The sequence below is a fragment of the Pyrus communis genome, chromosome 7 (assembly GCF_963583255.1).
Source record: "Pyrus communis chromosome 7, drPyrComm1.1, whole genome shotgun sequence".
Classification (NCBI taxonomy): domain Eukaryota; kingdom Viridiplantae; phylum Streptophyta; class Magnoliopsida; order Rosales; family Rosaceae; genus Pyrus; species Pyrus communis.
The window spans coordinates 6,166,861-6,186,871 of NC_084809.1; the positions used below are offsets into that span (position 1 = coordinate 6,166,861).

At 36.0% G+C, this 20,011-nt stretch overlaps 2 protein-coding genes across 3 annotated transcripts; both read right to left on the bottom strand.

The window, feature by feature from the left end:
* Positions 1-997: 997 nt before the first annotated feature.
* LOC137739678 (ribonuclease 3-like protein 3) lies at positions 998-3,411 on the bottom strand. Its single transcript, XM_068479339.1, has 3 exons — positions 2,920-3,411; positions 1,697-1,840; positions 998-1,608 (listed from the first exon to the last, which is right to left on the bottom strand). Exons 1-3 carry the CDS (start codon positions 3,352-3,354, stop codon positions 1,300-1,302), a joined length of 888 nt encoding a protein of 295 aa, XP_068335440.1. The 5' UTR covers positions 3,355-3,411; the 3' UTR covers positions 998-1,299.
* Positions 3,412-6,856: 3,445 nt separating this feature from the next.
* Positions 6,857-12,032, bottom strand: LOC137739535 (lysM domain receptor-like kinase 3). 2 transcript variants are annotated; one of them, XM_068479141.1, is made up of 12 exons: positions 11,173-12,031; positions 9,957-9,990; positions 9,835-9,839; positions 9,568-9,726; positions 8,831-9,021; positions 8,547-8,636; positions 8,274-8,367; positions 8,040-8,197; positions 7,867-7,958; positions 7,521-7,659; positions 7,284-7,379; positions 6,857-7,198 (listed from the first exon to the last, which is right to left on the bottom strand). In XM_068479141.1, the coding sequence occupies exons 1-12, from the start codon at positions 11,819-11,821 to the stop codon at positions 7,034-7,036; spliced, it is 1,872 nt and encodes a 623-aa protein (XP_068335242.1). In that variant the 5' UTR covers positions 11,822-12,031; the 3' UTR covers positions 6,857-7,033. The 2 variants fall into 2 exon arrangements, with proteins under 2 accessions (XP_068335242.1, XP_068335241.1); XM_068479140.1 differs by lacking the exons at positions 9,568-9,726; positions 9,835-9,839; positions 9,957-9,990 and having other exon boundaries at positions 11,173-12,032.
* Positions 12,033-20,011: the final 7,979 nt, after the last annotated feature.

The following is a 20,011-nucleotide window of genomic DNA, read 5'->3' on the forward strand; positions in this document are numbered from 1 at the left end:
TTTATGGCATGCTAGGATTTCGGAAAACCTATCACATATTATGCTATTAGTTTTCATAAAACTTTGAGGGTTAGTATGTTGATAACTGTATCAGTATTATTTATATATATCAACTTGGTCCACTCATGTTTGTTTTGCACCCCCTCAGGACATAGGAACGACGAATACAATCTGAGATATAAGGCATTCCCCTACCAGTGATACCGCGTCGTCCTCTCTGCTTTGACTTCTATTGTAGTAGCTCTTCTCTGTTTTATCTTCCGCTTGTATTCTGGATTAGTTGTATGCTCTGAACATGTCATGCATTATCAGTAGTTTCATTGTTGGCAGTTGAATATTAGTATATTATTTTATGTAGTTCAAACGAAATTTATACGCATGTTTTACATGTTATCAGCATATGCATTCATTAAATGACTTTCGTCACCCTAAGGTGTCGGCCAGCACATGACCATCCAGACGTCCCACGGATATCGGGATCGGGGCATGTGACACCACCTCTTCAACGCCATCAAATCTTGCGAACAGGATGAAGGGGAGGTTTGTGTCGGAGTAGCCACCATGGGAGAGTAAAATCCAACCCAGATTGAGGCCGAGAGAGAAAGGACTAAGAAATTAAGGTCTGATGTTCCGCAAAGAAGAGAGGGAGAAGAGAGAGAGGAGATATGATGCGTTGAGAAAAGAGAGGTCTGATTCATGCAATGATTTTAATATATGGATGAGAAAGAGACGGTTAAAGTTATCATATTTTCTGCTGGAAAACCTACGTTATGTAAGATTTGGACACAAGATAAGATATATGTTGCTATTTTGGGACATTATCAAGTAGTGATGGGTGGATCATGTGATAGCAAGTCAGTGGAAATTCACTTTTAGAATCAACTTTCATACAAATATAAAAGGAAAAGCAGAGAAAAAGCAAATATTATACCTGTAGAGAGAAGATCTGAGGCATGTGAATTCAAGAACATGCAACGCAAGGCCAGACATGTAGATCTCGTTTAGTGTTTAGGATTGGTTTGGACCAGATAACTCTCTTGGTTCAGTGCATGTTGAGTGAAAACGTAGATATGTCAACCTGCATAGTTTGTCCAAATAGTTTTCTTTCATGAAAATTCATCTTCTAGCTTCAATTAGGATTCGAGCGGTCATATCCCAAATTGATTAAAACGGAACAACAGTCAACAAGCGTTAAATTATATATTAGCCAATTTTCCATCAACACTTCAAACTAATATGAAGAACAACGCTACAAATTTCAGATATATTGAGTATGTAAAAATTACATTAGATTATAAATTAATCCTCCCAGTGACCATTGTCCCTTAGGTGGTCTTCAACAATGTCTTTCTTCTGACCTATCACATTCCACATGTTGTCAAATGCATCTTTCGCTGCTCTATTGTGTGCAACTTCCTTCTTGAGACTGTAAGTGCCTCTTCCAACAATCCGATCGTTTATAAAAACCTCAACCGTGTGTTTCTCCTCCCACAAATCGACAAATCGGAGTTTCAGATTGTTCTTTTGACACACTTCATGAAGTTGTGACACCGGATGCCTCTTTATCGTCTTCGGATCTATTATAGGCTCCAACAAATCCTTGAACACCTAGTTTTCAAAACACAAAACAGTACTAATCACAGTTCTAAAACAGATATGAGCAAACATAATAACGAGCGACATGAAATTCCATTACCTTCCACACAATGTCAATTGAGTTGCAGTCCATGAAAACTGCACCTATTGTGGACTCAACAATGTCCGCAAGGTTCTTTGGAGCATCAATGAGACCATTGGAATGCAGTGGATACTCATGAATCGCTCGTGCAAATTCTCGAATCTGTGTACATTTTCAACAAAACTTTTGATCATAACAAATTCAAACGTTTTTTTTTCTTCTCAAAGAAAACTCATTTCATATAGAGGATCTACATGTAGTACGAATATCCTAGTGGATAGGCTGAGTTTTCACCCATGCGTCCCGGGTTCGAAACTCCCTCTTTCCATACATTATTATAATAGTTTCAAACCCTCTCCCTACCCGTAGTAAAATTTAAAAAAAAAATTCATATAGAGGATTTAACAAGAAAACATCTCCCAATAAGTCATTTTTAACTAATTCGCATTACATAGTCTTCTTTAACAAACTAGATATTCATAAGTAAAATAGTTTTGCCAGCAGCGCTATAGCTAGGGAGAAAAAGACTTTCGCCAAGTCTTATATCTCTCTCTTCCTTAATATGATTCAATTTCATTAACCAATATAAATTTTGGCATGCCTTACTGGGGATGCTATAATACATGGGAGCCTAAGCTGTATAACCAAAGCAATGGGCAGGTAATCCAACAAGAATCAAACACAAACTTTCAGATTTATCTTTCATGCCAAAAGTCATACGTGTTGAGAGTTATCCTACATTGGTGAGGGGACAAGTTTGCTATGTGTTTATATGGTCTTTGGCTACTTCCCACATTGTCAATTGGTTTTATGGTAAAACCTCAATTTCATCCTGTTGTATTGTCCACGTGTTAGGCTTGAAAATCGGCCACATGTGCAGGGACGTGTTGAGAGTTGTCCCACATCGATGAGGAGACAAGTTTGCTATGTGCTTATATGATCTTGGGTTACTTCCCATATTGCCAATTGATTTTACGGTGGAACCCAATTTCATCAATACGCCGTACAGTCCAACTGATTAAGACAAAACTTAATGCGTTGAAAAATATACTAAACAGCGATCAAATCAATTAAACAAACACAAGAAGTCCAACGAAACAATGTCAACGCTTGCAAGTTATCAAAATTGACTTCAATTATCATCGAAATCCATGTTTGACCCTCAACCCTAAACGATAACCACACCCAATGCAAAATATGATTCAAAAAGTTTTAAGCAGCTTTAAATCTTTATCACTTACTTGTTCTTCAAGCAACGGTTTCCTATGCCGCAGGTACCGGTGCAACCCATGCTTGATCGCCACACGCGCAAGCTTCTCCGTATCAACATTGGCTGCCCGGAGCCGCGTCAACGGCCCGGGTGCCAAGTCGGGGTACAAAAGGTATTGTTCTCTGCTGAACAGCAAATTTAGCACCGCATCTCCGACGTACTCCAGACGCTCGTAGGATGAACCGGAGCACTCGGCGGGGACGAAGGAAGGATGTGTGAAAGCCTCCTGCAGCAACACCTTGTTCTCGAATTTGTACCTTATAATCTCCTCCACTTCTTCAAGATTTAGATGATGCTCGTGATCAGTCAATGATGTTGACCTATCAATAGATGGCAAGGTTGGTTTGACGTCGTGCAGATGTAGGGTTGTGATTATTTCTTCTTCTGCAGCTTGGACTGCTCCCATGGTTCGGAAGGAAGCAAAAGCGAAAAACACAAGTCGTGTGAGAAAGGGAGGTATAGAAGCGTGGAGACTACAGCACTTGGTCTTTATTTATTTACAAATATTTATAGATGGTCGGCAGGCCTAATTACGTAATATAATTTGGAAATTAATCATTAATCAAGGATTAATTGACAAATTTGGGAAAATAATTATAATATAATTAATAGAAATTTGGGAAGAGAATTATAATATATAATTAATAGTAGGTTGGGGGAATAGGTGCTAACAAGGAAATATCTTATAGCCGGCTTTTGGCAATATATGTGAATTGCAGGTGCTAAAAGATAATTTGCAGGGATTTGTTGGTTTCTGATTTTTGGAATTATAAATAAGGTCAAGAAGAAAAAAGGGATTTGCTGGACGTATGAAACAAGACCTGAAGAATGATTTTAACCCAACGAGAAATAAACTAAAAAATCATTCTCAATCACCCAAATGACAATTCTAAAACAAGATATGAAAAACGTATCTATATCGATTTAGTAACATCGCTTTGTAAGGTCATGTACATGATATTTTGGATAAGCAACTTTAGTCTCTCTTGTAATATCTCAGTTAAGTCATCATTCTATAGATTATGTTCTTTGGCATCCCCCTCCATCCTTGGGTCGAAGTGAATGCGGATGCTCCGTGTTAAAGGTAACCTGGGTCATGCTGCTTGTGGTAGGGTTTTTCGAGATTCTATGGGCTATTTTCTTGGTAGTTTCTTCCTGAGTTAGGGGCATCATATTTCTTTCTATGCAGAACTTCATGTTGTCATCCTTGTTGTGAAGTTAGCTCAGGCATTGAGATTCTTTCTTTTCTGCATTCAGATTTCTTGGGCATGTTGGCCTACAGGTTTGTCTCCTTGTCTTAATGTGTGATTCTCTATTCTTCCTAGTCTCTTTGGATTTCCCCTTTTGTTTTGCAGCTTCTTACCTTTTAGTTTTTATTTTAGAGGGTTTTGGTCCTTCGTCCACCCCCTCTCTTTTTTCATATCAATAAATTTTCCTTGTACCATCAAGGTTTTTCAGAAAAAAAAAAAAGAAAAAAAAAAAAAGAAAGGTGATCGCTTAAATAATTGTCTTTGCTTAGTATCGTTAGTTATGCTCATGCATAATCGGCATATACAATAGTCTGTTTTCTAAATGCCATATACAAATGCGTGACCGATAGGAGTTCACATTTATTTAAGACAAAAGTGTCCTATACATCGATGAAAATGGTCTTAATTAATCTCCCAAAGATCACTTCACTTTTTATTATAAAACTCTAAATAGTTAAGTAAAGACATGATTTAACAATTTTACGTTAAATGAAGTTATCAATAATACAATAGTTATTCAATCGCTTGTTTTGATTTTTCGTTATGTTTTGTATGTCTATCATATGTAGATTATTTTACATTTCTTAATAAATTTAAGGATTAAATACTTAAAACTCCCAAACGTTTTAGTATCGTTTTAAATTGGTCTCATTCATTTTAAACATTTCAAACAAGTACCCACTTATTGAAAATGTCACATCTTTTAAGCCCAATTATTTTTTCTTGTAAAACAATGGTTCCCACTCTTTAGCTTATATGTACACTAAACTAATAATAAGAATGACTTCATGAAGATGAAAAAAATAAAAATAAATAAACAAATTCACAAATAAAATAGAAAACAAAAATGAAGATCGGAAAATATCAAGCATCCGCCACCTCTAACCTCAACCTCTGACCATTGAAACCCAATCTCAACCTTTATATTCAAAACCCATAGGTATATCATGGTCAACATTAATATTAGTTGCCTCAAAATCTAAATTTTAAACATAAATTATATAATATGGAACCGAATGATCAAACACGTATTGAAATTATATCAGGACAACAATCTCCTAGCAAAGAAGAGTGTTAAGAATTCAGATAGGGTTTCAAGGAGCTTGTTCTGCACATGTGGTTTCCTCATTAGTCGATTCTCGGCTTGTAAACTTCTAGTTATTCTTTGTGGACGGTGAAGATGTGGCGTTTGCATCATGGCAGTCCATAACATTTAAGCAACATCTATGAACTTCTTCTCGATATGGCGGCTTGAGTTGTAGAGTTGAGTTAGTGATTGTATATTGGGTTTGGATATGATGGCCTAATGGAGTTGGTGGTGACCGATTTAATAGAAATTAAATAGGAGCTTAACAGATGAGACATTTTAAATAAATTAGGTACTTGTTTGAAATATTTAAAAAAAGTCAAGACTTATTTAAAATAACACTAAAAAGTTAAGGAGTTTTAGATACTTAATCTTTGTTTTAATATAAGAATAATTGTGCAAAATCATTTAGGAACGAAATTGTGCCAACCTCCTCTAGTGTACGAGACTAGGTTTTTTGAGTAGGTGAATCACATTCATTGTATTTGGTAACCAAATTTGGAATTATGACATTATCAAGCTGGATATTACATGGATTCATTGCCCCAAAATTGTTTAAATAAATTTAAAAATCCATTATTCGGCTGGGTTAACGATGGATTTGGGATTTTTTGTTCATTTCCAATGGATTTTGGAATAAGAATCTCAGATCATGTCTGCCTTCTGATACCATGCATATGCCAGCAAACCAGATTGACCAATCCCCGTAGAGATATCACAGTTGGAAAATTAAATGGTTAAATCACAAAAAATGGTCCTGGACTTTATTTATTGGCCACCAGAAAATGGTCTGGACCTCTGAAAGTATACAAAAAGAGCACACATCGAATGGCCATTGGCTCATGTCGTCGGTCAATAAATCAGAAATCTTGGGGCACAAGAAAAAATTTCTTGAAATTTCCACTGACATTGTTGCATGCCGTGCTTTTTTCTTTCTTAGCCGCATGCTTCATGCCAGCAACGAATTAAAAGAAAATAAAATTCTAGAACTGACACGACATACTTTGAATCTCATGAGTCATCATGACAATCAATTTTCTAGTCACGGGAGACATAAATCTTATCCATCAAAACATAAGAAAAGATACATAAAAAAAAAGAGTATAAACCTGATCCGTCTTAAAACGTTTAAAAAAAAAAACAGAAGACAAAATCTAAAAGATAAGTCATGACTGTCATTATTCATGTTGCTTTTAGCAAAGGTTAATATTAGGGAAACCAAAGTTTTAAACAAATTTGCAAACAAAATAATGTAGTTGTAGATGATAGAGATTATTAATTAATATTGATTAACGTATTTGTTTTCTATTAGTGACATATCTTTTAATTTATAAATTTGATTTAAAAATTTGTTCTCTCTATCATTATTCTTCGACAAAAGATTGTACGTCTGATATTTGTGTCTTGGGAAGTCAAAGACATAATTGTGCATGTTGCTTCTAGTTAAATGAAGATTTTCAACGAGAAAATAAGAGATCGATTTGTCTCATACCTATGTTTTACAAGGAGAGAATTTGACCTACAAACTGGCTCGTTGCATTGCAAATCTCGACAATCTTACCACAAGATCGAAAGGAACTGTTTATCTCTTCACTTGATACACTAATTGATATGTACAATTTACACAAGACTCCCACAATGCTCACTTATATGACATGTACAATGTCCATATGATGTCTTTATATTCGGTATGATCACATCAAAAGGAACTTCCTAAACACAAGCAACGTCACTGCACTCTCCCGATTCTACCGTCCTGACATCAGATTGACAAGAGCTTGATTTTCGTAGAAGGATCCGACATCCCAATCCTCGGCTGAGGATGAGAGTGTCATCAACGCCACCACGATTGATCGCATACTTGGACGCAGATCTTTGTTTTCCTTCGTGCATGCTTTGCCGAGTTGGGCCATCTGCACCAGAAAGCCATCGTACCTATTTTTAGACTGATATCTAGAGACAAATCATAATGTGTTTTGGTCTGAGAAATTTTTTCACCTTGTGCACTGAATCAAGCGGATAGTTGTCTCCAAGGTTAGGGTCGACCAATTTTCGGAGGTCTTCTAGATCGGGCTGATTCAGGACCTCCTCAAACTGTGAAAAATAAAATTACAACAAAAACACGCTTAACTGCTTTATGAGAGATTATTGTATGTAATGCAAGATAGAATCCCTGCATAAACTTGATAAAAGCAAATTGGCTTATTTAAGTAGAAAGATAGAGAGAAAACTAACCAAACCAACAAGGCCTTTTGATTCCGAACTAGAGCCATCCTCTCTGAAAACAGCTTCCTTGGCAGATATCAACTCAAAAATGACAACTCCGAACGCATAAACATCTACTTTAGGAGAAACATCGCCATATTGAGCATATCTGCACACAACCATGTTAGGAGTTAATCCATATGTACAAAGACAATATTCAGGCCTTTCAGCCATCAGCTTATTGGTCAGGATGACGACTAGAAAAATTATCAATAAACTCATTCAGCTTATGATAGGTTCTTCCAGAAGAATGCAACAAAGGCAATCTGTTAGTGCTAGTCTGCTAAAAGGAATAATAGAGAAAAAAACTACTTACTCCGGCGGCATATATCCAAATGTTCCCACAAGACGTGTGGGGAGTGATGTACTTCCAACTTCTGTCAGTTTAGTTAACCCAAAATCTGCAACCTGCAATGAAAAGGAGGGAATTTTATTGCAACAATACAAGATTTTAATGGTTCATATTGGAAATAGAGGCACTAAAATAACCTTGGCATGGAAATTCTTGTCTATCAATATATTGGCTGATTTGATATCACGGTGGATATAAACAGGAACAGTATGCTCATGAATGTATTCGAGACCTCTTGCCGAATCTAGGGCAATCTGCACTCTGATAGGCCACGGTAGCGGGTCCCTCCCTTTCCCTGGATACATTAAACCATGTTATCACCATTCTCTTGCATACAGAAGTACTTAAATCCTCATCAAGCACAGCCTAACCTGAACCGCGCAGATGTTGGCTTAAGTTGCCATTCTCAATATATTCATAGACTAGGAAAAGAGAGCCCTCAACACAATAACCAATCAAGCGTACCTGCATTGATCGTTCAGAAGCTTAGAGATGATTACACATTTTAGATATCAGTTCAATGGTTATAAACTAGTACAGAGTGCACAATGAGATTTTTGGAGTGCAAATAACATCACCCTTATTTTATAGTTCTTAAGCAAGATTCATATGCATTGTCATTGTTGAAAAGATAAGTTCATTACCAGGTTCAAGTGATGTACACGTGTCAAAACATTTAACTCAGCCAGAAATTCTTTTGATGCTTGCATATCCATCTTCTTGATTGCAGCTTTCTGCACACAGAGGTTATATGAGTGGGACTTCTAGAAGAAGAAATAAACAATTACGAAATAAACACAAGCATGGTCTAGAAACACTAAATACTTAATTCATGAATCATGGGGCTGGACTAGAAAATCTCATACTTCATTTGGACAGAAAAGATAAATGATGGATATAAATCATGAAAATGTTAAAGAAAACAAACCTCGCCTCTCAACTCTGCATAGTAAACAACCCCGAAACCTCCTTGTCCAATTTTATTAGCTAGGCTGAAGTTATCAGTAGCCCTCGCAAGTTCTTCATATGAGAACTCCACTGATTTGTCCACAGAAATGCCTGTTAGGCCTCGACCATCAGCATTTGACTCTCCAGGTTTATCGGGGGTAATCACAAGGGCTAGACCCAGAAGAAAAATCAATGAAATCATGTCAAACATCCATTTGGTGCAAAAATCTTAGACCATTTGAGGGCAAGAACAAGTAAAATACAACGAATGTTCAAATAAGTGCAAGAAAGACCAGAATATACATGGCAGTTTCATGACACTTCATAACAATTATTATAAACAAAACAGACCAACAAAATGGCCAGGGCCGGTTCAATGGGATTTCTAAGGGCAAATTATCAGTGGTACTGATACTAGATAAAGAAAAAAGTTCCAATCCTTCAATAAAATTGAACAACTAACAATTACAATAGCAGCAGTCTTTTTCCCGTAATTTTTAAGAAACCTTGGGAGGAGGAGGAAAAAAGGAAAACCCTCTTGTTTGGAAAGAATGGGAAGATGAAAATGAATCAATGAATGCTGAATGAGAAGAATAACATCCTAAAGTAAGGAGCTTAGTCCGCTACTCAAACTGGTGTTACTGCAAAGAATCAAAGTGGAAAGGTAACATCGAAAAAGTCTATCTGGAAAAAGAAACAAGGAGACGAGTAACTTACAACGCCCATTTGGAGAAGATTGATCTTCATATGTTGCTAAGCGAAATTTTGTGTCCACCTTGTTCTTTCGGAAAATTCCAAAATATATACCACTAGCCAATAGCAGCACTCCAGCAATTACTCCCACAGATATGCCACCAATGGCTCCACCTCCTAGCCCTGCTTATACAAAAGAAAAATGATGAGCTCCAAGTAGCATTGAGTTTCAAATCACCCTCACACACTGGCATCTGAACATGAAACCAATTTTGGAGACAGCCGCATCACCTGAGCTGCAAAAAGAACAGAAACAAATAAAACTCATAAATATTAACAATCTTCAGAAGACACGGAAAGTGAAAACAAGATGTAATATAGTTAAGCTAACGTATTGAGGCAGTAGAAGATACCTTGACTTCAAAGGCAAATAGATTCCATTTTGATCTGCAAGATAAAATGAAACTTTGGTGAGGAAAGTTGAAAATAAAGCCTCCTCTGAAACCATATTGAAAGTAGAGCAATGCTTCATAATACCTAAAAACTGGATATCCAATAAACATTCGTTATACTTATTTATACCACAGGAACAACTCAGAAACAACATAGAATTGAAACAACTCAATTGTCTTCACTAGCACTTTCGCACGTTGCATCAAGGAATATCAATCAGAGGAATGGACAATAAAATTCGTAAAACAAGATGACAACTCAGCTAAAAACTGCATTGTCAATTGATATCTTAAAACAAGAGAGTTACTGTATTATTCTTCACCTAACATTTTCAATACATCACTCCCTAGATGCCCACTGGATCCATAACCACAGGAAAGACCTTGCACCACCGAGCACTTTAATTATTGAACATTCTAACATTCGTTACAAACTCATGATTAACAATTAAAGATGCCTTTGTTGAAATTGCAAGGAATCGATTATCTGGCCTGTAAATTTCCCCGAAACTTTTGTAAGGATTCCACTTTCTTAAGTTCACCCTGAACATTTTCCTGTGGGATTTCAGTTCACTATTGAAGTTTCTTTTTTTCACAAATTTCTGCCTATCACTTCCTAAACAAGACCCTTCTAATCAATTGTTTGCTACCTTCCCTTCTAGTGGATTCGTTTCCACCGTAGTCATTAGCATTGCAACATAGATCAAGGCATCCAAACTTAGTAATAACATGCAATGTCTACCAAATCGTATAACAAGATTCAACTACAAAAGAACCACATGCCTTTCATTTTCCAACGCTACATATGAAATTACCTACTTTGTATGTATGCATCGAAAGTTCACATGTTGGTCAAAAAATGGCACCACTTAGCGAAATATCCACGAAACCACGTGTTGGTCGAAAATGGCACCATTTCACGGGATATACATGAAACTACTCCCTTGACTAAAACTCATTAATTCACCCCATGCTCAAATTATTACTCATTAGCATATACATTCCTACATAAGCCTCAGCCGAATCAATTAACAATTTTCCAACTCCGAAACAACTAAATGTTTCATTTTACCAACTATGCAAATTCAGCAAGATATTTCAATGTCTGCATCAATTCTCAACAACAGAACAACTTCAAAGCACAAAAAACTATCCCATCAAGAACAAAAGCTCAAACCTTTGCCCGGAATATACACGATACCGCTCCCTTGACTAAAATTCACACCAGGATTATATCTCTGCAGCAAAGCCTGATCCAACCGCTCCGTCCCCGCAATAGAATCCAAACTGTCCTCCGGCCGCAGAGGATAAGTAATAAACAGCCCATAATCCTCCGAAACCGCGCTATTCCCACACGTACAATTCACTGTCACATTCACTTTAGCATTATTGGGTATATTATTAGGATCATAGCTGTTGAACCACTCCAAGTCCTCCACCGTCGTCAAATTCGAATAGAAAATCTTCGCAATCCGGTCGTACGTGTCGCCGGTACGGACATCCCACTCGAACATTTGGCCGTGGTTGCCATTGGTGCAACCACAGGTGAATGGAACATTGACCCTGATGCCGAACCGGACGCTGTATATGTTGGGAACCGAGTCCTTGTTGTAGGCCACGATGGTGGAGTCGGTCGTATTCAGAACATCGCCAATGGAAGTGAGATTAGTTCCCTGCCATACGTAGTAAGAAGCTAGAGCATCGCAGCTCTTGCTGCACTGGGGTTTCACCGTGAAACAAAGGGAAACCAGCACCAGGAACCCTAACCCGATTCGAAATCCCATCTGGGTCGATCCGAAATCGATAAACCAAGTCGCAGAAACCATTTAGGAACTGGGTTTTTGGTTTCGGATCGGAGTTGTACAGGGGTTGGATGAACAAAGAGAAAGATGGAAGCTTTGAGTGGGGTTTGATTAGTTTAAAATTAAAAGTTAATTAGATGAAGTAATGAGTGTTTGATTGTCGTACTTGGCGTCTTTGACTTTGCTTAACAGTGAAGGAGAAAACGTACCGGCGGTTTTCAGTTGATTGTTTCTGGAGAGCGACTGACGACTGAGTCAAACGACTGTGGCAACCCTGCCCCCACCCCACGGCTACGATAAATATGAGCCTTTTACGACGCTGTGGGACTTGTCGTGTTTTAGAGAATCCTCAAATGCATCGTCGTGTTTTATGACGCTGATTATATATTTTCTATCCTCTCATATTTGGCACAGTATCTTATAATATTGATACGAGAATTGATATTAAATTATGAAGCGAAAGAGAGTGTTAGATTCTACATCATCCATGAAAGTGGATCATTTATGCCTTATATGTACATGCTCACCTCCAAACTTAAGCGAGTTCACGCGAGAGCAATCCCAGGATGGGTGACCTACTGGGAAGTTCTCGTGTGAGTTCCCAGAAACAAAACCTCGAGGGTGTGGTCAAGGCCCAAAGCGGACAATATCATGCTACGGCGGAGTCGAGCTCGAGATGTGGTGGAGCCCGGGTCGGGATGTGACAGAGTCTATGAAGAGTCTTACTTTGATAGAATTTTCTTAACATTTCTCTCCCTTAAAATACATGTCTCTAATGCTTTGACAACTCAAACACATCCATCCCAACGTGATTAAATTTACAAGCTTCAATGCAATTGTATATACAAATTGCAACTTATGTAGCTTAAATGAGTAAGAGCGTTTATTCATGCATCTCAGATTTTGTGATGTGTTGAAGTATTTTTTTTTCTTTCAATGTTGTTTGTATTTATGCATGTTACGTATCCATGATGAAATAATTACATAAGTTACTCCTATTTTCCATCTTACTCGCTTGCTTTCCTTGAAACCCACTTCCACCAACCATAATGTAGATCTCCGAATTGGTAAATAAATTCACAACCTACTCCTACATGCATGTTCTATGTCATGCCAAAAAATTCGGGCAAAGTATTCTACAATTTTCGTTGTAGTAAGAGTGTTTTGCACTCCTCTTAGTGCTCTACACCTTACAAAGTATTCACAATTTTTGTTATAGCAAGTGTTTTACACACTTCTTGGTGCTTCACACTCTATTGAGTTTATTGTAGTTGCACCGATTTTTGTGTTCTCTTTGCATGTAAAGTTATTAGTAAAATAAATCTAGACGACTTATCAATCGCGGTAGTACGTGGGGTTAGACGTTTATGAAATTGTGATAAGAACAACCAACCAAGTTGGCCTAACTAAACACTTGAAGATGCTCTCATAAACTATATTTAACTATGTATAATTATGTTGCGTATTTAACTAACAGAGGTAGATTGTCTGTCCTCCTGTTTGGGTGCTCTTTTCATTTTCTTTTATTTTGTACGGTTACGGTTAAATCATGTCAACATTTTATATTGATTTTTTTATAGAGATAATAAGATAAAAAGTAATATGAATATAAAATGTTAACGTGGCTTAATCATGACCGTACAAATAGAAGGATATAGGAAGGACACCCAAACAGGGCAAACAATCTGCCTCCTTAAATAATTGATCCTACTTTTGACATTTGGTTAAAGTTTTGATGGGGACTTCGGGTTCAAGACAAATCTGAGTCATTTGATGGGATGTTGGGTTAAAGCCAAATCTGAGTAATGACATATGTTCAAAGTATAGGCAGCTTTGTCGTTCCAAGGTCAATTTTTGGACCTTTGGTACCGCAATCGGGAAGGTTTGAAGTAATACTTTATGGAGAACAATTAGACCCGCAATCAAGTTGGATAGTTAGACCAGAAATGGTCCGCTCTACCAATTAACTTCTTATGTATTAAGAAAAATTAAATTTGTAAATTAAATACATTGATATAAAATAAGCACGTTAATCAACATTTAAATAATAATTTAATCATCAACATTCATATGATTTGATTTACAAAATTTGATTTTAAAATTTGATTTTTTTAGCATTACCCAATTTCTAATTTGCTAAAATAAAGTAAGAAAACATGCACACAACTATTGTTGTACACATACACACAGTGAATAATGCAAACAAAGAGAGATTTACAATTTTTGTTTGTTTGATACGTGGATAAGTGGCTCCTCCTACTCTTTTGCTTTCAAGCAATACAAAGTTGTTGTACATTAGAGAGAAACAAATACAAAACTTTGGTCATGCAAATAGGTCTCACAACTCTTGCAAGAGTTAAAAGCTAAGCCCTTTTGAAGTTGGTAGGGATCTGGACTTGGATTGTTGTTATTGTCGTACTTCCACGTTCTGAACAAACTAATCCATTTTATGAACGTAAAAAGTTTAGGTAGAGGGAGGCTACCCTATCCTAGAGTCAAGACATACCACAAAAACTTACAAAGAGGATTTTAGCTCCTATTTTGATTGTTATAGACAGCCTACCAAGAGAATTGCCCGCAACAAGCTAATCTCTTTTCGTTTGGTTTAGGAGATTTCTTGCAAATAAATGTAGTAATTTTACATGGCTGGTATAAAATTTTCAATCAAACCAATTGGCTGCAAGATGCTTGTGGCCCATTCTATTTCTCCATTTTTAAGCCCACTATTCTATTTTGCAGATAATGAGATGGCTTTTGATAGGCCCTCGTTCAAAAACCAACGGGTGAAGTAGCCCCTTTTTTTCTTTTTCTTTTTTTTAATTTTGTTACACGAAAATAGAACAATTATGAACCTTTAATAAAAGAACACTACTAAACAGACTATAAATTACACATAATTTAGTGTCTCTTTATAAACGTCCTTGTGTCTTTACTGGGTGATGCTAGATGGCTATCTACTTGAATCATATTTGTTGATCACATGATGTGACGATTAATAATTGGATAGTTTCATTTAAGCTCGATCTCTCTTCCGAATGAACCGTATAAGCCAAGAGAAAGTGTAAACCATAATAAAGGAACTTGCCCCACCGCCTCTGAGTCTAATAGCCTCATTAGACCGTGCATTTTTCTCGTTATATTCGGATAATAGGTAGGACTATATATAAATTAAAACTAACTAGAGCTAGAAATATAGCTTTTAAAATGTTAGCACCGCATGAAAACATTCCTCTCAGAATAATACGAATAAGCAAAACTATGTTATAGCCATTTAGTGTACTCTATGAATAGATGAATACATATAGTTGAACATAGTGTAATAAAAGAAAGAAAAATTCGTGTACATGAGAACTTAATGGCCGTTATGTTTATTACTAAACTTGTTGTAGAGATGAAATATAACCAAGGTATACTCTTTTTTTATCATAAATTAAATAGATTATCAGAAGAAAAATGGTGCCAAAAATTACGATACATTATAGGAAAGTAAAACTTCCATTGAAAAGAAGCAGATGAAAGACTTTTATAAAAATTCTAATTAGGTATATTTTCAATTTTTTTCCAATAATTATAAAAATAAAATAAAATAACACCGAACCTTGAAGGGGTCCAACCTATGGGTGGGTTTGAAAATTGGTGACATTATTACAACCAAATGGAAAATATTGCCTTACATAGAACTTTCTTTAGGCCAAAAGATTTGTATATCAAACTTTGATTTTTTGTCGGCATGCGTGAAGTGGCATAATAGATTCTCTGACTTTTTGAAAAGATTAATGCTAGGAAAATTAAATATGTAGACTAAATTTTGTAAATTAAATAATATGAAAGTTGATGATTGGATTATTACTTAAGTATTGATTAGCATGCTTATTTCTTATTAGTGATACATCATTTAGTTTGCAAATATAGAAATTTAGTTTACCTATCATTACTCTTTTGAAAACTTTATTGTGTCTCATCAATTGTAGCAAAATCTCACCCCCAAGATCGTATAAATTAGAATTCATGGAGAATAAAGTTTGTATATACCACAAACTTCTCTATATAAAATAAATGTTTCATGCATTTTTACAATTTATAAACGCCACTGAAGAATTATTTTTTGTCACCAATTCACCACTTAGCAAACGGTTATCAAACCAATAATTTATTTTCAAACACTTTGACAAAACGAATGATGATAAAATGGTACAAACTTTCCACCAGCTCTGAGTGTCTTAAACCTACGGCACAACTTTGCAATATGGTTGACTAGTATGTGGCAGGTCCTCAACCTGAGCTAACAGAAAAACTTGAGAAAATAAAAAATGGTGGTGGATGTGGGTTGACCAATTGTTGTCTAGCATTCATATTGGCAAAAACTCAATTAGAAAAGTGAAAGATGCCTCTTGGGTCTCACGGATTTGATTTGATCCACAAACGAAACCTTATACACACCTCGTACTTTTTCCTCCCACAAATCTTAATTTCCAAAATCCTGTATGCCACCATACACATAACCAACCTCTCAACTTCAATAAAATAAGAGTGTCTGCTTTCCAACTATGTGATAATATAGCACATACGTAAGCGAGCGCTTGTATCACGAATAATTTCTTAAGTTTTAGATGGTACAAACATTTTTTTTTATTCTATATGCATTAGTGGGTTATACTGATGTAGGACATGAAATAAGATGATCAGAAGATTAAATGCATTTGGTTTAGTCATAATTGCAAGGGGTTTAAGCTATACTGATGTAGAACATGAAATAAGATGATCAGAAGATTAAATGCATTTGGTTTAGTCATAATTGCAAGGGGTTTAAGCATCTATAAATTCATGTATTTGTAAGGCAGAAAAGGAGTAGAAGTTGTTTTGGAATAGAATATAAACTCGTTTTTAAGTGTCTTGCTCTTATTTAAGAGTCTGCCGCTTTCTTCTTCTAATTCTCTACGTTGTAAGGTGGTGCTAGAAGCGAAGTATTTGAGGTTTTCAGATCTCTTCTCGCACTAGAAGAACCCTGCCTATTTATCCTTTTTATACCTATCATTTCCTTTTTATTCTCCCACCGCATTGCGCCTTGCATTAGTTGGTAGCAGAGACGGTTTTTGGATTTTTATATGAAATCATGGTGGAGGCTGCGGACATCATCTCGGTTGGTTGTCAAAATTCACTTCGTTTCCCTAACTTTCATTTGGAGAGTGATATGTCACCAGAAAGCTCACAAAACGTCAACGCTGTTGCGAAAAGCGAATTAGTCCTGTTGCGGGCCAGGTTTCAAGTTCATCAAGAATGAAGTGACCTTCATGCCATATATCACTTGAAAGTCCTTCCGGCCTTTTTCAAATTCTAGTTGTTCTCCAATTAATCCCTTATTTCTACAAAACGATATTTGCATTTTACTAAAGCATTTCACTATTGTCAATATGTTTTGCAAACAGAAGTAGAAGACATGGGGCTACTTCAGATTTTTCAAGTGCTGAATTTCTGAATGTTGATCTTTCTCCAAAGTTTGGTCGTTGTCCAAATGGTTCTTTTTATATTTGTTGTGGTTTATGTTTCGAGGTTGAAAAACTTCTCGACATTAGATTTGAAGCAAAGGTTGAAAATATGAAATGCATTGACAAAGTTGATTATGTTTGGGATGATTTTGTTGCTCGTGGCATCATGAGAAAACCTTTGGATAAAATAGTTGATGCGTTTGATTGATCTGAGTTTATACTTTTCCAAGCCTACTCATCATTAGAAATGATTTGGACATCTTTGTATGCTTTGAAGTCAAGTTGCATTATGAATGGATTAAACTACACATGGTTTGGAAGGTTGCGTTGTAACTCGCATGAATTTGTGGGTAGAACACTTGAAAAATTATGAAATATTTGCTATTATGACTATTATGAAATTATTGGTTGGACATCCGAAAGATCGAGGAAGACCAAACAAAACTTGAGAAAGAGTTTTCTTCGAGAATGGAAGAATGATGTAGGACATGAAATAAGACTGTCGGAAGATTCAATGCATTTGGCTTTTGAAATCCAGTGGACATACATGGAATACAAGGTTTCAGAAGCATGGAATTTTACACAATAATTATATTTAGTGGGCTGAATTAAAAGGAATTATTTTGGTTATTTATAGTATCTCATATGTTTCATGTATTAGTCATAAGTGCAAGTGGTTTAAGCATCTATAAATTCATGTATTTGTAAGGCATAAAAGGAGTTATAATATTGAAATTTGAGTTGTAAACTTGATTTTAAGTACCTTGCTTTCATTTAAGAGCCGTCTTGCTCTCCTAAGGTTCTCATTTTGAGGACTTGTGAGAACCAAATGCATATTAGCCACAAGATTATTGTTTTGCTTCATTAAGTTGTCAAATATTTTAAGCCTTTAGATACAAAGTAATATAATATTATGCCTAATGAAACTTTGGTCCTCATAAGTCCTCAAAATGAGGACCTTAGGAGAGCAGGATTATGTTTAAGAGTTTATTACTTTGTTCTTTTACTTATCTATGTCGTAGGTTGGTACTAGAAGTGAAGTTCTTAGGGTTTTGGGGTCTCTCTTCGCACTGGAGAAAGTGGACCCTTCCGATCTATTCTATCTTATTTATTTTATTTTTATTTATTTCCCCACTACGCTGCTCCCTGCATCATATACTAACCTTATTATATACATGAGCGCTCAAGCGCTAATCAATTAGTACTCAAAATGGTGTTACCCACTCATTCCGCTCACTCCACAATACTTCTCACATTGAACCGATAATTTTTTAAGTTATCATTGAAAGATCATTGATTGACTATGCAAATGTTCATTGAAATCGAAAGTTACTATGACCATATAATTAAATTAACGAACACAACATTGTCTATAAAAGGGCTAAACACTTTCTGATTTCTGAACTTTACAATGATGAACAGTTTGAATCATGACATTATTTTATGAAACGGGCCCAAATAAGTAGTTAGCGCTATATCAAATTACTAACTGATCAGTGCTTGAACGCTATTTGTGAGTGCCATGCGAGTTATCTATTTCACCCATACTGCTGCCTGCTTTTGGAGGACCCTTGACATTTGAACAACACGAGTGGACAACGTGCATTCCTCACTTGAGTTTTGTTTGAGAATTTTGGTATCCGTGAATAGCTAGTGCCATGCAAGTTATCTATTTCACCCATACTGCTGCCTGCTTTTTGAGGATCCTTGACCTTTGAACAACACGAGTGGACAACTTGCATTCCTCACTTGAGTTTTGTGTGAGAATTTTGGTATCCGTGAATACCAATTAGCTAGATTAATCAATATTGGTTATACAACTCATCAACTTTCTTCAAATCAAATTTAGATCGATGTCAGATATACATGCACGATATGAGTAGAAATGCAAGGATACTTTGTTAGTTTGGTGGGTTACATAAATGGCTGGAATGTCAAAGTTTTTATGCCACATTGGGAAGTCAAGGAGCTCATATGGCATTAAAATTCAAGACCAATTAATTAATCACTTATTTTCGTCCTTCATGTCATATCAAATCTCCCACTACCCATTGAATCCCATCAACTTTCATTAATTCTTGGTTTAATACGAACTTGGAGCGAAGTTTTGAAGATGGTGGATGTGAAAACTGTGGTGAGGTTTTGTGGTTGGTGAGAGCCTGGCTGAGCACTAGTGGTGGCGATGGTGGACTTGGAAACTGATTAGTGATTACAATTATATTAGTGGCTGTTTTACTAGAAGGTTCATGAAAATTATAATTGATTTATTGTTGCATTCGAAAATGATTTTATCTAATCAATGGCTATGATTCATATATAGTATAATAATGCAACCTGTACTACATATATTATTTGCTATAATATTTGTGTGTTAAGATTACGGTGTTGTCATCATGCACTTCTTTGTATCCTCATTCTCTTTTATGTTTTTATAAGTTTGAAGCGCATGCTTACTTTTTTAGAATGTCAATAACATGACTATAATTTTTTTTTTCATAATTAATTTGATCGATCAAATAAAATTTGGCAACTTTTGGAGGGTGAAGAAGACGAAAATGTACTATGTTGCATCCAGGCAAGCATAAAAAAAACTTTTGCATATAATAGAGATGAAAGGGATTAAGTAGAAAACAAACATTCTAGACATAATACACTTGGAGAATAATTATCTGACGGCAAAACCTAGAGAGGTTATTAGGGTTTTGCCTTAATTACAAATAAAATTTCA

What these genes read in the sequence shown, in the direction of transcription:
- LOC137739678 (XM_068479339.1), bottom strand. Translation starts at nt 3,354, where the DNA reads ATGGGAGCAGTCCAAGCTGCAGAAGAAGAAATAATCACAACCCTACAT. An exon ending in AACCGTTGCTTGAAGAACAA is followed by an intron (nt 1,841 to 2,919) that starts GTAAGTGATAAA and finishes AAATGTACACAG; the next exon opens with ATTCGAGAATTTGCACGAGC. An exon ending in CAATTGACATTGTGTGGAAG is followed by an intron (nt 1,609 to 1,696) that starts GTAATGGAATTT and finishes TTTGAAAACTAG; the next exon opens with GTGTTCAAGGATTTGTTGGA.
- LOC137739535 (XM_068479141.1), bottom strand. Translation starts at nt 11,821, where the DNA reads ATGGTTTCTGCGACTTGGTTTATCGATTTCGGATCGACCCAGATGGGA. An exon ending in ACAAGAATTTCCATGCCAAG is followed by an intron (nt 7,959 to 8,039) that starts GTTATTTTAGTG and finishes TTTTCATTGCAG; the next exon opens with GTTGCAGATTTTGGGTTAAC. An exon ending in CAAAAGGCCTTGTTGGTTTG is followed by an intron (nt 7,380 to 7,520) that starts GTTAGTTTTCTC and finishes TATTTTTCACAG; the next exon opens with TTTGAGGAGGTCCTGAATCA.